The sequence below is a fragment of the Colletotrichum destructivum genome, chromosome 2 (assembly GCF_034447905.1).
Source record: "Colletotrichum destructivum chromosome 2, complete sequence".
Taxonomy (NCBI): domain Eukaryota; kingdom Fungi; phylum Ascomycota; class Sordariomycetes; order Glomerellales; family Glomerellaceae; genus Colletotrichum; species Colletotrichum destructivum.
Window position 1 is genome coordinate 4,482,362 of NC_085897.1, and position 14,885 is coordinate 4,497,246.

Below are 14,885 nucleotides of genomic sequence, written 5' to 3' on the forward strand. Positions count from 1 at the left end.
AGATCCCTCACCAACTTATTTTCCCATTGAGTGTCTGGCCCGCGACTCCGAACCACCCCGCAATCATGGCCGGCGACGACGACTTGTACCACCCCAAGGACGCCATCAAGGCCAGCATCCAGGCCTCCACGACCCTTGGTGGTGCCGGTTTCTTCATGGCCGCAGTTCACAATGCCCTCCAGAAGCAGAACGTCGGCGCCATGTCCGTTTTCACCCGCAGCGGCGGCATCATCGCAGTCATGGGTAAGTCGGCCCAACTCTTCGTCGTCAGGTTGATTCGAGGACGGCCTCATACTGACAATCCCCCGCAGCGATTGGTGGCGGCGCATACGGCTTCACCCAGTCGGCAATGGCCAACCTTAGAGAAAAGGACGATGCCTGGAACACGGCGACTGCCGGTTTTGTTGCCGGTTCCATTCTTGGAATGACCAGTACGAGCACCTCTTCCCGAACATTGAACATTGGCGAGACATGATGCTTACGGGCCGTGATTTAAACAGCCAAGAGGATGCCCGTCGTGCTCGGCTTGGGCGCTGCCTTTGGTGCGTGGCAGGGAGTATTTCAGCTCACCGGCGGACGTTTGAGGGGATGGTCAGAAAACAAGCTGGATGACGAGGCCGCCTTCGACAGCAAGATTGCCCAGCGCCAGGCCAAGAGACGCCCTATTGAGGAGACGATTGCAGAGATTGGCGAGGGCCGTGGTATGTATCGCCTTCTGGCTGGCGTGATCCACGACTATTTTCCTTATGTGAGGCTGACACTTTCCCAGGCATCCGGCCACCGGGCTACGAGGAGCGGAGACGCGAGCGACTTAAGGAGAAGTACGGAGTCGAGATCAACCCTGTCAAGGCGACCGTCGAGTAAAAGAAGAACCCTTTTCCAAACGAAAACACCACCACTACTACTACCCCATCCCGTCCATCACCCACCCGGCCTAGCGAGGCATGCTCTTTTTATTTTCCGTTGCCTGTACATACACAGCCTGCGAAACACGTGGGCCAAAGGAGAGGTCTCATCGGCTAGAGGAAATGGAGAATTGTACTATTTGTTCATGCTCTCCGAGCTTCCACGTGATGTGTGCCTGTCTCATCCGACGCACCCGCCGGCTGCGTCACATCAATGGTACGTTCTTTGCATGCATTTTCTCCCGCCACTCTCCAAATGATGATATAATAGCTTCAGAGGCTGTTTATGATCTACATGATTCAACATATTACCGTTCTATCTTTTGTCTGACTTTGCTTTCGCAACGCCGTCTTGGTTGCATCTCGCTGTTCATAGCATTTACTAACGTTGGACTCAAGGGTTGGCGATGAATCAAGCCTAGGTCCCAAGCAGTGTACACGTCTTCCGCATTGAGTAAGTCTTCGCAAGTTTTTAGTTCTGTTCTTTCCATGATGATACCTTAGCTTCAGAGGCTGTTTATGATCTACATGATTAGACCTTCACCGTTCTATCTTTTTATCTGATACCCCACTCGCATTTCAATCTCTTGCAATATGCTGCTTGAAATAGAAACTGACCAGGCAATTCAGACCACCCATGCGACAACATGTCAAGCCGTAGTCGCTGCGTATTTTGTCTGAGTAAGTCATTCACTGCCTTCTATCTCTCTCCATTTCCTGTATGATGATACACTAGCTTCAGAGGCTGTTTATGATCTCCATGATTAGACCTTCACCGTTCTATCATTTGTCTGATTACACGACTATGTTCTGCAATTGTGTTGCGATATTTGCATGTCTTTAGGGAAGCTGACCAACGCTTGTAGGAAAAGGCGGCATTAGCTATGCAGCAATTGGATCTCGGGCATCATTCGACCCCAGCAGGGCAGAAGTAGAGGTGTCACGGAAACCAAAGACAAAAGCTTAGGCGCGGGTCGAACCCGCGCCCTACGAAACCCTCCATCAGCAAACTTCCTTGGATTTCATCACCAAGTTCAAACTAACGATCCAGGGCGTTATACCTCTGGGCCAATTGGCCCTTCATCGGGCTTGGTTGGCAGACACAGCACCGATGCCGCATAAATAGGCTATTCACTGTGCTAGCGAGGCAACTGCGGCCTGTTCGGGACGGCTCGATTAGCGAGGGCCTACGGGCTGACTGACGTCATTGCCTCTTGGGATAGGATACGAGATATTCGATTTCACCTGGACAAAATGGTATGTTTCACCTCCTACCTACTCACATCCCTCTTCATCCCATCCCCTCGATATGATGAATCACTAGCTTCAGAGGCTGTTTATGAATTACTTCATGATTCGACCCATCACCGTTCTATCATTTTTCTGATCATTCTCACCTACCGATCCGTTGTTTCACGACCATCGAGTCTCCGCAGAAGCTAACTATCAACCCAAGCAGTTTCGCGAAAGTCCGGCTGTCGGCTCAATATTTTTCGTCCCTTCCTGTGGTTTCCTGACGCAGACTTTTGGTAAGGTCCTCCCTGCACCTTAATATCACCCAACCAACCCCATTCCATGATGAGACTCAGCTTCAGAGGCTGTTTATGAACAAGCAATGATTCAAACCTTCACCGTTCTATCTTTTATTCCTGATCCGACACCCTCTATGTTGTTTTTTTCTTTTTTCGGACAAAACCATGACCCATTACCCAGCTAACTCGGATTTCCAGCTTCCCATCTCCCAGCGCCCAACTCGGTCTTATGTGTCCGGTTCTCTTCGTCAAAGGTACGTCTCAAGTCCGACTCAAGAGGACGCCCAACCAACCAGCACTTCATGATGAGACTCAGCTTCAGAGGCTGTTTATGATTTCAATGAAGATGATTCGAAACATCACCGTTCTATCAATTCTCTGATCCCTTGCACAATCACATCTGTTCTACCCATGGTATTGACAGTGTCTCGAAGAAATGGCTAACCCAAGGATCCAGGATTTGTGTGACAATCGCCAAGGCTAGCGCAGTGACGACTTTTGTGTAATTCTACATCCGAAGGCTGCTTCCAGGGCAAGCCTTGCCAAGTTGACCAAAGTATGTATTTCCTGCGCTATCATCTCTCACGTCTTCCACCCCTTCCAATGATGATACTCAGCTTCAGAGGCTGTTTATGAATGTTAATGATTCGAAATTATACCGTTCTATCAATTGTCTGATTTGTTCGATTTACACCTTTTGTCTTTGGTTCACCTTAGATCTACGATGTACGCTAACATCCCCAAAGCCCAGGTTCTCCCTGTCAACATCGTCGAGCATACCTGTCTCGCGGTCTTCAGCTTTCGTTGTCAATTGCTCTTTTGTCTACATAGTTCTCAAGTAGCTCAAGTCTCCCAAAAGAAACAATTTGAACCGTTGTTGTGCACCTATAGTCCCAAATTCCGAACCCCAAAACGCCATGCGCAAGAAACCACCACCCCCCCTCTCAAGAAAGAAACCTGCGTCGTCAACCCAGCAGGCGTTCATGATGGCCCTTATAACGTCTTGACAGACTGGAAAAAGGGATTGGCAAGCAGCTTCTCGTTCGCCATCACCAAGCCTTTCAGCTTAGAGACCATCTCCTCCTTGCTCATCTGCCCCGCGTCGACCTCTTCCCTCCACCGCAGCAGCACGTCCTTGAGCAGAGCGCTGCCCTCTTCCATGTCCGCCTTGCTGTACTTAAGCCCTAAGTCCTCGTGCTTGGACGTAAAGTCCTCAAGCTCGTCGGCCTTGCGCTTTGCCATACGCACCACCTTGTCCGGGAACCTCACCAGCTCCGCCACGTGGATACCGAAGCTCTGGTCGCACACACCGTCGTCAACCTTGTATAGAAGCGTCACCTCACGCTTGCTGTTCTGGCCGCCGCCGCCGCCGATGTGCGCCGCCACATGCAGGTTGTGGACCTGCGGGTGCTCGTCCGCCAGTGCCGTCAGCTCGTGGAAGTGCGTCGCGAACATAGCGAAGCAGCCGATCTCCTTGACGATATGTTCCGAGATGGCCCACGCAAGGCCGAAGCCATCGTAGGTCGAGGTACCGCGGCCCAGCTCGTCGATGATGATGAGGGACTCAGCTGTTGCCGATTTGAGAATGTTAGCCGTCTCAAGCATCTCGGCCATGAACGTCGACACGCCCTTGAGCTGGGAGTCGCTGGCGCCGACACGAGCGAGGATGGAGTCGAAGATGGTCAGCTCAGCCTCGGTACAGGGGACGAAGCAGCCGACCTGCGCCATGAGGGCGATGACGCCGATCTGGCGGATGTAAGTCGACTTTCCGCCCATGTTGGGACCGGTAATGATCAGAAAAGAGGACTTGTCCCGCGTCAGAGTAACGTCGTTTGTGATAAATTGGACGTCGTCTTGCATCTCTAGGCACGGGTGGCGGGCCTCCTTGAGGATCGTCTGGCCCTCGCCTCGCTTGTGCATCGTAGGGCGGACGTACTCGGAGGGCGCGTGGACGGAGCAGTGGGCAAAGGAGACGATGACATCCAAGTGGGCCAGGATACCAGCAAGCCTCTCGAGGACGGGGCAGTATGAAGCCGCCACGCCTACAACCTCGCTGACCAGACTGCTCTGTGTCCTGTTGTAGTTCTGCGAGAGCTGGTCGAACTCTCGACGGAGGCTCTGCAGTGTTTTGGTCGTGAAGTAGACTCCGTTCTTCTGCGTCGAGCATTCCTGGTAACCCGACTTGTTCCGGATAGCGCCGGCTTCCTGTCTCGTGAGTCTCATGCAGTATCCGTGGACCTTGTGGTTCTCAAGGAAGATCTTCTTGCCGACTTCTTGCTTCAGGTCGCGAGCCGCGTCCGAAAACTCTTGGTCGATATCTCTCTTGAGCTTGTCAAGCTTCTTCCTGATGATCCTCAGGCTGTCGTCGAACTCTGGCTTGATGATGTACTCATGGTTGTCTAGGGCGTCCAGGTCGACAGTCGTCTCGACCATCTCCGCGAGCTTTGCGAGACTATTGGAAAGCCCGCGGAGAGGGGTCGTGTAGGTTTCGTCAAGAGGATCTCTGTATGCTTCGTCCATGACGCCCTCCAAAGTTCCCATGAAGCCAGGCAGCCGGATGATGACCTGGTACGCACGAACGACGTCCTCAAGGTTGGCCTTGCCCCTTTGGAACCGCTTAGCGAGACGGTAAAGGTCTGGTACCGAACGCAGATGTTCCTCCTGCATCGTCTGCCTTAACTCTGTGTCGTTGACGAAGGCCTCGACAAGCTGCTGACGCTTCTCGATCTCTGACTTGTTCATGAGTGGTTGCTTGAGCCACTGTGACAGCAGCCGGCTTCCGACTGGAGTCTTGCAGTGATTAAGCAGCCCATACAGGCTCATGGACTTGGCACCGTCCCGGGCGCCAGGCATCAAGTTGAGCGCCTTCAGCGCCGCCGCATCCAGCTTCATAAACTGAGAGAGGTCGTGCTGGTACAATTGGTACTGTCCGAAGTTGGATGGATCGTGGAGCACGCCGAGGTACTTGATCAGAGCCGCGGCCGAGCCCATGGCCAACTTGAGGTCGGTCTGGGGCAGGAGAGTCGTCGAGCGCTCGTCCTTGAGCAGACGCGCAAGGTCCTGTTCGATGTCCTTGGTGCCAAACTCGCCGGCCGACCGTTCCGAGACGGAAACGCCGCAGTTCCCGATGATCTGCTTCAGCTTTGTAAGGTCCGGGTCCTTGTTCTTGTCCGCCTTGTCCATTTGTATGAGGCACTCCCTGACGCCCAGTTGAATCAGCAGAGCCTCGAAGTTGGAGAACAGGTCGTTGTCGAGGAACTCGCTGACGCCCAACTCTCGCACACTGGCATCGGCAAAGCAGACGCCAACGCTTCTGGCCTCGGAAGTTTTGGTGGATATCTTGACAGCGAGAATCATCGGGGCGGCCTCAACCTGGCCACCCAAATCCTCTTCCACGTCTTGCAGGTTACCCGGAGACGCCTGCTTGACGACCTTCCAGTTCATGCGGCCGCCGGTGCTCTCCCATATCTCTATTCTCTTTCCCAGCTTGAAGAGCGCTTCTCGAAGGAATTGTCGGAAGACCGTGACGGTCATTGTCACGGAGGCGAGGCCTGTCTTCTCATCTCGGCCCAAGGTCCTTACGACGGACGTCGTCTTGTATACCTGGAGGAAACCAGGTTAGCTGGCAACCGTGTGGAAGATGGGGGGGAGGGATTGGCAGGAGGTGCGAGACGTACTGTACGGGCGATGAAGTTGGCATCTTCACCGTGTGAAGTGTACCAATCACCTCGATCAAATATGCGGACTGTGTCTTCGTGAACAACCGGGAGAGACTTGAAGAAGCGGATGAAGCCGTGTTCATCGTCGACCTGGTAACATTTCAGCCATGTCTTCTTGAACGGTAGTACTTGGGAAACGGACCTTCAATTCGGGTCTCGAAGACATTGTGAATGCTGTGCTGAAAATCGACTAGACAAGAACAACACAAGAAGCAAAGCCGGGTAGGCAGATTAGGTATTGGGCGAGTGTATGTATCCCGCACGCGAAGGGGATGAGGGAGCGCACTTTGGCGTGGTGCTTCTCCAGATTAGGTACGCGGGTGGTTAAAGTGGTTTTCACGGGAGACGCGTCTGCGGAAGGGATGGGCATTTTAGTGGGGGTTGACGCGACGTGATGGAGCTAGTCCTTTTTGGCTAGGAGTATGGCTGTTGACAGAGGAAGGTCTTGTGCCTGCCTACCTAAGTATCCGTGCTTTTGTCAATGTCATTTCGCAGGTCTTTTTTATTTTATTTTTCAACATCTATCTCAGCCGCTTGCTCCCCCTTCAAGTGGTGCTGACGCTTGTCCTTGTAGTTGCAACATTTTGATTTGGCTTTCTGCAATTTCATTTTTTCCCCCATACATAAAGAGGCGCAATCATATCACTCCCTCGTATGCCAATTGCCGCTGAACTATCGTGTTAATGCTGTTCCGACCACTGCAACTGAGAGCGCCAGTCAGCAGCGCCTTGACGACATTCACCCGTGGGTTGGGCCCATATCATTCCACAAACGGATTAGCGCGCTTCTGCAGCTCGTCCGCTACGCAACTGCACCTGGACAACTATCGCAAGACATCGCCGAAATTTCGCAAAAGTCCCCCACTTCCCTCACCAAACTTTGCACGCTCATTCCAGACCGCGGCCGCAACAATGGAGACTCCCGCCTCGGAACCCGTCAATCAGCCAGCCAAAGACCTCGAGATGACCGAAGCAAAATCAGAAGAACCCTCTGTCCCGCCTACGCCTGCCAATGGCGACGGCGCAGCCCCGAATCCCCCCACAACGACGACGACAACGACGACGGCGACGACGAGAGAAGAGACAAGCAGTAGCGGGGTTGACAAGACGGGCGTCCCCGAAGCCTCGGTGGAAAAGGACGGCGAAGAGGCCGATGTCGAATCCTCCGCTGCCGCCGCTGAGGCCGAGCCCAAGATCTCCAAGAACCAGCTCCGCAAGATGAAGCGCAAGGCGGCGTGGGAGGACGGCCGTGAGGACCGCAAGCGCAAGCGCAAGGAGAAGCGCCATGAGCGTCAGGCCACCCGCCGCGAGGAGATTGCCGCCGTTATCGCCGAGGCCGAGGCCAAGGGCATCGACCCGGCCTCCGTCGTCATCCCGCCGAAGCGCAAGACGCCTAAGCAGCCTGCGACCCAAGTGCCTGTCGCCCTGATCCTCGACTGCGACTTTGAAAAGTACATGCTCGAGAAGGAGCTCGTCTCGCTTGCCAGCCAGATCACCCGTTCCTACTCGGACAACCGCGCCGCGAGGTACCGCGCCCACCTGTACGTCAGCTCCTACGGCGGCCAGCTGAAGGAGCGCTTCGAGACGACGCTGGGCAGCCAGCACGTGCACTGGAAAGGCGTGAAGCTCGTCGAGGGAGACTTCGTCGAGGCTTCCAGGGACGCTGACGAGTTGATGAAGGGGCCCCGCGGCGGGCAGGTTATCGACCTGCTCCAGCCGACCGGGGAGGACGGCGCCGCCAAGAAGCCCGCCGTCTTCCGGGACGTCCTCGACTCGGCGCCTAGCCCGGACCCCGAACCCGAACCCGCCGACGAGCTCAAGAACATCGTCTACCTCTCCTCCGACTCGGTCAACACTCTCGACCGCCTCGAGCCCAACACGAGCTATGTCATCGGCGGCCTCGTCGACCGCAACCGCGAAAAGGGTCTGTGTCACCGCCGCGCGAGGGCGATGGGCATCCGGACGGCGAAGCTGCCCATTGGAGAGTACATGAACCTGTCGAGTCGGAGGGTGCTCGCGACGAACCACGTCGTCGAGATCATGCTCAAGTGGCTCGAGACGGGCAGCTGGGCCGAGGCGTTCCTGAGCGTCATCCCCAAGCGCAAGGAGGCAAAGCTGAAGGAGGAAGGCGGCGCTGGCAGTGCCAGCGGGACTCCCGCTACAGAAGGGGCGGGCGGCGAGATCGAGGACAGCAGGTTTGACGAGGAGGATGACGAGGACGTGGACGAGAGGCAAACCATCACGGAAAACGTGGCGGCGCCAGAGTCGTCAGCTGCGTCTCAGGAAGGCACCAAGGAAGCCCTGGGTAAATCATAACCCCGTCATGGCAGGCGATTAAATATAATAATACCCTCTGCTTCAATTGTTCAAGAGAAGAAGAAAAGAAGAAGAAGAGGAAACGCAATGGACAGGAAGCAATAAAGATATAAAAAAACACCGACCCAGAAACCAGATATATACCCCAATCATACAAGTCGTATCGATTTTGTGTTTATCAAAAATCCATGGCGTCCTCCTCTCTCTCCCTCTTGATCTTGCCGTCCCTCTCATCCTTCATCAAACCAATAACAAAGGACCGGAACTGCTCCACGTACGGCTTCAGGCTCGTCTTCTCCCAGTCCTGCACGCTTTTCTGCTGCGACCCACCCGCCTCGGCGTCCTCGTCGCTCTTCCACGTGTCGATCTCCGCCAGCAGGCTCTGCACCGTCGGCACACCGAGCGGATCAAAGTCTTCGAGCGTCCTGGTGTCGATCGGCACGCACACCCTGCCAGTGCCGGGGTGGACGACGAAGGGCGACTTGAGCAGATGGTTGAGCTTCTTGCTGACCTCGATATCGAGGCGCGGGTACGTGTACTCAAGTACGATGTCCTGCTTGGCCTCGAGGAGCGCCTTGGCGTCGAGATTCTTGCTCGCGCCGCTCTTGGCCACCGTGTCAATATCGGCCCACTTGGAGACGGACGACCGCCCCGGAGCGGCGTCCCACTTCTTGCGGAGCGACTCGTTGAGGTTCTTGTCCGGCAGCAGCTGGAGGAGGCGCTCGGCGCGCTCGTTGGAGGCCCAGGGGTCTTGTGCCTCGAGAACGTCTTCTTGAAAATGAGACTTGAGGGTCTCGAGACTCCGTCTGTGGTAATTGTCAGTGACTTTAGGCTCTAGATATCGACTGCAGGTAGTCGACTTACGCCACGTGGGGGTGCAGTGGCCGCCACAGATTCACTTTCTTCCCGCTCTGCGCGCCGCCCTTGATAACCTCCAGATACCCCGCGATCGACCGGCGCAATTGGTCGCCCATTGTCCGTGCCTTCTTGTCGCACACCCACGCGTGGGCACCTCTCCGGCCGGAATACACCCACATGATGTGTTTGAAGCCAAAGTCGTCGCGCAGGGCGACGTCGACGACCTTGATTGCCATGGTGATGAACTGCCAGCACTTGATGCAAATGTTGGCCTTGTCGCAGCAGGTTCTGATCTCGTCGTAGTCCGTCAGATCGATATCGAAGCACAGCTCCTTGGCGAGGGGCTTGAAGGCGCTGGCGTTGCGGAGGGTCTTGCGGTCACGCGGGTTCGTGCTGTAGACGGGGCCGATTTCGAAACGAGAGGGCATGAGGCGGAGGACGTCCTTGCGGAGGCTGTAAGAATTAGTCTTTTGTTTGAGACAGGTACGATTACCGGTAGCTTACAGGTCATGGGTTGGGAAAGACTGGTATCGTAGGTAAGCGTCGTTCTGCAGCGTAAAGGCGAACTCTCTGTGGGCAAAGTCGTTGGTCGGCGACGGGCTGTGGTTCAACCATTGGAAGAGGTATCTCCAAGGAAACAGGCGCTGGTAGAAACTGCGCATCACCTCGGGATCTGACGCTTTCAAATCCGCAATGTCTCTGTGCCCTACATTAGCATGCAGCCCGTGAGAGGTTGGTGCCGGGACACCCACGTTGGTGAAAGGGGTGTCGCAATCCCCGGGGAACTTGATGACGGTGTGTCTTGTGGTTTTGAGCTGGGAAACTCGTCGTCTGAGTCCCCGTCTATGAACAAATCCTCCAGCTTGACATCTCTCTTATCCTCGGTGGCGGGCGCCGGCGCATCAACCTCGGCCATCGCAACGTCGCCGTCAGTCGCCTGGCTGGCGGTGGGGGGGGCGGGCGAGTCGGCCATTGATTCGTCGTGGGCCACTATATCGTTGGGTGGTGAGGTTGCTTCTGACGACACGGAGTGTGGCATCTCTGGGTATGTGTGTGACTGTGGTTGGAAGTAGGCAGTTACGATTTACGCAGGTTTGCGAGGATCGCTTTCGTAGACCAATTTGCCGGGCCAACTCGAAAATGCGGGCGGGTTGATGGATGGAAGTCGCGTCGGGGACGCGCTTTCTCGCGTAAAGGGTCTGGATGGACACCCCCCCCCCCCCCCCCCCCCCCCTGTTATGCTTAGTCATAAGAAGACACTCTGAATTCCTTTCTTAGACACTGAATACACCACACATAGCAATGAAAGCTCACTCAATGTATGTTTTCTGGTCAAACAACGCTGCTGTTCTATTGCTGGTTCTCGGAGTCACAATGGGAATGACGCCTGTGTCGTCTAACATCAACTTGTCAGTCATCGGGAGGTTGCACTCGACATACACGCAACAGAACCTACGCATGTGTAAACCAAAAAGGTCTACAATGGTGACGCACAAAGCGGACGCCATTGGTTACTATTAGAGCAGCACGATATTGGGTCTCAATGTCATCCTGTTGATAAACTCTGTTACTGAGACCTTGAACTTCATTTCCTTGAAGCTAGCGGTCTTGATGAAGGCTATAGGAAGGGAGAGTTGGCTTCTTGACGTATGTGTTGGATGGCGAGGGGTCGCGCGCTTGAGCAAAGTCCACATGAGGGGAGAGTTGTAAATGGCGGCGGGTATTAATATCATGTTGGTGAGCCTCCCCTCCAAAGTCAACTCCAATACTACTAAGCCAGGAATTTTGTGGCTGCATTAGAGATATCGTTGATGTTCCTATCGACTACGAGGAGGGTCTTGGTGGACCTGGTCAACGAAGCAAGCAGTACCAATGGAAGCAGTTGTCGATTGACTTCAGTTCGATTGCTTTCATAACATTTACACACTTTGGTCATTGGGTTAACTTGCGCTTGTTGCCTACTGAAGAAGCCCCTCATCCTACCATTAACGATGCTAGAACGAAACTCTAGAGGTAGTCGCGTTTTCTTCCTGCTCTTTAGTGACCAACTGCACCCAAAAGTTTCCCTCTGTTTTTTGCATCTTCTCGGCGAGAAACACATGTCAAGCACCTAATGCGCTGCAGCAACTTTTTGTCAGTCCACGACTCGGATGGACTGAGCATGTGTCCAGGATGACACGACTATTGCCTGAAAAAACCAGAGACTCGGAACGCATTCCCACGCCACGTAGCAAAAGCTAGGGAAGCGGTACTGGCCTTCGTTGGATAATTGTGTGCTTATCCAATATGTCGAGCTTGGGGCCGCCCTTGTTGCCCTCGTGGGGGAATCTTAGTGCCCAGATCTCTTCGTGCAATCTTGTTTGTGAGAATTGGTTGATCTAGGAGACCAATACCGCGGAGCAAAATGTCCTATCGTGAACGCCACAGGAATCGGCCAGCCGTTGAGTCAAGTTCTGCTTCACTAGCCTCAGCCGCAGATGCACAAACCGGTCAGCTCGGAATGGGGTCCTAGCCAAGGGAGAACATGTCCCATTGGGTGCCGAACGCCGTCCAAGTCACAAACCGCACTTCCGAGACCCTCCATCCCTCCCCGTTTTCTTCAAGATGTCACCGAGCCAAGAAGATTACGCCGCCAGGTGACTGGAGACTGGTGTCATAGGAGGCCTGGTAGCCGCATGTCTTGATCCTCCAAACGAATTAGACCTAAAACAAAAGAAACAGCCTCGAAAGGGAGGAGACAGGAGACGGCCCGCGGGAAGGAATTCGATGACGACGAGGCTGAGATGCCCCCCAAACCCGCGGAACTCGGAGGCGTTCCAAGACACCATCCAGCCTGATTCGAACGCCTAGAAAAACTGTCCTCTTGTCCTTCCCCTTGTAGTCTTCCGCCAGCCAGTACACAGGGCTTGGCAGCACGCGTCCCAAAGGGATGGCTAGGGTCCGACGAGTCTGGAACGGCCCATACTGGTGGGTGCGGTTGGGCACAATCCCAGAAACACATCAACCTGTGTGATGGGCGAGTAGCGGATGATCTGACATTGACGGAATCCGGTCTTGTTCCTCCGCTGGGATGCCTCCTAGCATGGGCCAGTCATCACTGCTCTCCTGCCTCCTACATCTCTTGCGAGATACCGCAGCCTGATTTGCCTTGTGGCCCCACGCCATGGCCGGATTCTCTCCAGGAAGCAAACAAACTCAACAACCATCGGCAACACGCAGTGACATGGTGTCTCACTCTGGATCTGCAGGCACTGGGCGGGTGGATTTTCGTCTCAAAAACATGTCAATGGAGAACATGTGTGACCATTGAGCATTGGGCCAGATGAGTCCACCAAAACGATTCTGTGTGCTGGCCTGGCCTGCGCTAGCTTCGCACAGTCCCTCGGCATTCTACTGTTTTCTTGCTTTTTCCCATGTCTCTTGTCCTTGCTATCTCTACCTATCCACATCGATCCATTCCTCAGCGGCCTCGAACCCCATAGCACGTGGCCGACTGGCTGGCAAACAGTCCGAAAGCCCTTTGGGATGGGAACCCCCTTCTTCAGCCTCGGTCTCAAGTTGCACGAGGATCTGTTGGGGGCCAAGCGGCCCGTCGTCCATGATAATAGGGATGCTGGACATAGGCAACCCCCCTTCCGCCCCCCCCCCCATAAAGAAAGAATAAAAAAAGGAATGGGGGCGGAGAATTCCTTCCGGACCGGCCCAGGCCAGCCAGCCATGGGAAAAGCCCAAGAAAGCCCGATTAACCATCCAATGTACGAACTGACAAGGTGAGAACTGGTATTCAGGATGATGCTGCGGCTGGCTTACTGGAACTCAGCCAGTCGGACTGCTGGCTGCAATGAAGGACGTGTACACACACACACATAGAGACAGAGAGAGAGAGAGAGAGAGTCTAATCACAGTCTCAGTCCAAGACCGCCTCATCCATATAAGCAGCCTGCCCTCTCAAGACACCCAAGTCCTTACATCCCCCCCATAGACGTCCCAAAAAACACGTCCCGTCTCATCGTCGGCTTCTCATCGCCAGGTACTAACAGACCAAAAATGCAGAAGCCAGGAGGGTGGGTTCATACCAATCCGCTCTCACCTCGCTGCTCTCGATCACTCTCGTACCCTCTCCAACAAGAACCCCCGTACGACCGTCCTCCCGGAATCGAGACCGGCCCATGGCCTTCTTTCTTCCCGCGTCCTACTTCATGTGCTGCAGGTAAGCAGCAAACAAGCGAGCTTGCATTGCCTACCATCCATCGAACATCCCTCCCTTCCCCCCTGTCTCCCGTGTCACCCGCCCAAATGGACCGCATCTCGGCCTTTGGGTCCTTTGCCCACACTTAGCCGCACCTCGCATACCACCACCATTCATTGCGGAGTGCCACCACTACAACCACCACCGATGAGGTGGGGGGGGGGGGGGGGGGATGCCATGACACCCCCAACCTTGAAAAGTCCTGCACCCCGTCTCGTTTGTGCAAAGGATTTGCAGCATGCAAGACGCTGCCTCAATGGGCGTGTACGGTATAGACAAATCTCCCGTGGGCACGCATCTGTACGCACGTACGTCCTCATGCCCTCCTATCCTTACATCTTGCCCTGACACAGCGACAGATGTGTCTCTGGTTCTTCGTTTCTCCTCACACGCCACGACGAGCGCCATACTGCCCATACCGCCCTTCATTTTTCAACTGGTCTGGCGCCGAACCTCGGGGGTCTAGCCTGGGCTGGCCTGGCCTGGCCTGTTCAGTGTAACCATTCAGCCCAGGCAGGCCCGGCTCGGGAAGGTTGAGGTGACAGCAAATCGCTAAGAAAACATCGGCGCAACGGTCTGGACTCATCATGGGTCCGTCATAGACAGCCTCGAATCTGCTGCTGTTGCTGCCGTGCTACCTGTACTGCTGTCGCGCAGGCAAGAAGCTTCCCTCGAGCCGAGATCTGGGCCCATGCTCCCCCATCCAACCACCCCTTGGTACCGATGCCATCCTAACCCATCCCGTCCCGACCAGGCCTGCAGCTGCATAAACTCTCGTGGCCTCCCGCAACTAATCTTCCTCCTCTTGAAGCAAACAAACATCCCTATCGACATCTTCTCGTGTTTTCCCAGGTTCCCAGTCCCCAGACCTGTTGACCCCCCCGCACACTCACAATGCAATGGCCCTGAATACGCCAGGGTCCATCTCCACAGTCACGTCAAGGATGGAGTACTGCGCTGTCACCCTTGGAGTCCGGCAACCAGCCCTACGAGACATCCTGGAGCCGAGAGTTCATCAGATAACTTCCTGTCTCTCACTTGACAAGACGAGGAGAGAGACGGGGAAAGAGAAAGAAACTCCGAGCCAAAGTCGTGGTGGGCCAGGAGGCGCAGCAGCAGCAGGCTAGCAGCTACATCAGACGAAATCTCCGAACACCCACACCCAGACGCAATCATCTTCGAATCCTCGTGGTCGCGCGGCATCACGAATGGAGACGTTCCAGACCCTTCCAACTTCCGGGCCGCTTGGCAGGGACCCCGGTACATCAGACCACTGGACCACCATCCGTGCCGGGTCTCGACCGCCA

At 55.0% G+C, this 14,885-nt stretch overlaps 4 protein-coding genes across 4 annotated transcripts; 2 read left to right on the forward strand and 2 right to left on the reverse strand.

Moving 5' to 3' along the window:
* Positions 1 to 3,307, forward strand: CDEST_03554 (Putative NADH dehydrogenase [ubiquinone] 1 alpha subcomplex subunit 11). The gene is made up of 11 exons (XM_062919713.1): positions 1 to 243; positions 312 to 431; positions 501 to 701; positions 770 to 1,122; positions 1,305 to 1,359; positions 1,536 to 1,586; positions 1,772 to 2,162; positions 2,362 to 2,434; positions 2,636 to 2,691; positions 2,895 to 2,993; positions 3,184 to 3,307. The coding sequence occupies exons 1-4, from the start codon at positions 66 to 68 to the stop codon at positions 862 to 864; spliced, it is 594 nt and encodes a 197-aa protein (XP_062775764.1). The 5' UTR covers positions 1 to 65; the 3' UTR covers positions 865 to 1,122; positions 1,305 to 1,359; positions 1,536 to 1,586; positions 1,772 to 2,162; positions 2,362 to 2,434; positions 2,636 to 2,691; positions 2,895 to 2,993; positions 3,184 to 3,307.
* Positions 3,106 to 6,470, reverse strand: CDEST_03555 (Putative DNA mismatch repair protein MutS, core). The gene is made up of 3 exons (XM_062919714.1): positions 6,299 to 6,470; positions 6,115 to 6,246; positions 3,106 to 6,040 (listed from the first exon to the last, which is right to left on the reverse strand). Exons 1-3 carry the CDS (start codon positions 6,320 to 6,322, stop codon positions 3,431 to 3,433), a joined length of 2,766 nt encoding a protein of 921 aa, XP_062775765.1. The 5' UTR covers positions 6,323 to 6,470; the 3' UTR covers positions 3,106 to 3,430.
* Positions 6,471 to 6,610: 140 nt separating this feature from the next.
* CDEST_03556 (Putative DNA primase, small subunit) lies at positions 6,611 to 10,476 on the reverse strand. Its single transcript, XM_062919715.1, has 4 exons — positions 10,082 to 10,476; positions 9,834 to 10,028; positions 9,336 to 9,782; positions 6,611 to 9,277 (listed from the first exon to the last, which is right to left on the reverse strand). Exons 1-4 carry the CDS (start codon positions 10,366 to 10,368, stop codon positions 8,650 to 8,652), a joined length of 1,557 nt encoding a protein of 518 aa, XP_062775766.1. The 5' UTR covers positions 10,369 to 10,476; the 3' UTR covers positions 6,611 to 8,649.
* Positions 7,068 to 8,471, forward strand: CDEST_03557 (Putative tRNA (guanine-N1-)-methyltransferase, tRNA methyltransferase TRMD/TRM10-type; the record flags this gene model as incomplete). The annotated part of the gene is made up of 1 exon (XM_062919716.1): positions 7,068 to 8,471. The coding sequence occupies one exon, from the start codon at positions 7,068 to 7,070 to the stop codon at positions 8,469 to 8,471; it is 1,404 nt and encodes a 467-aa protein (XP_062775767.1).
* Positions 10,477 to 14,885: the final 4,409 nt, after the last annotated feature.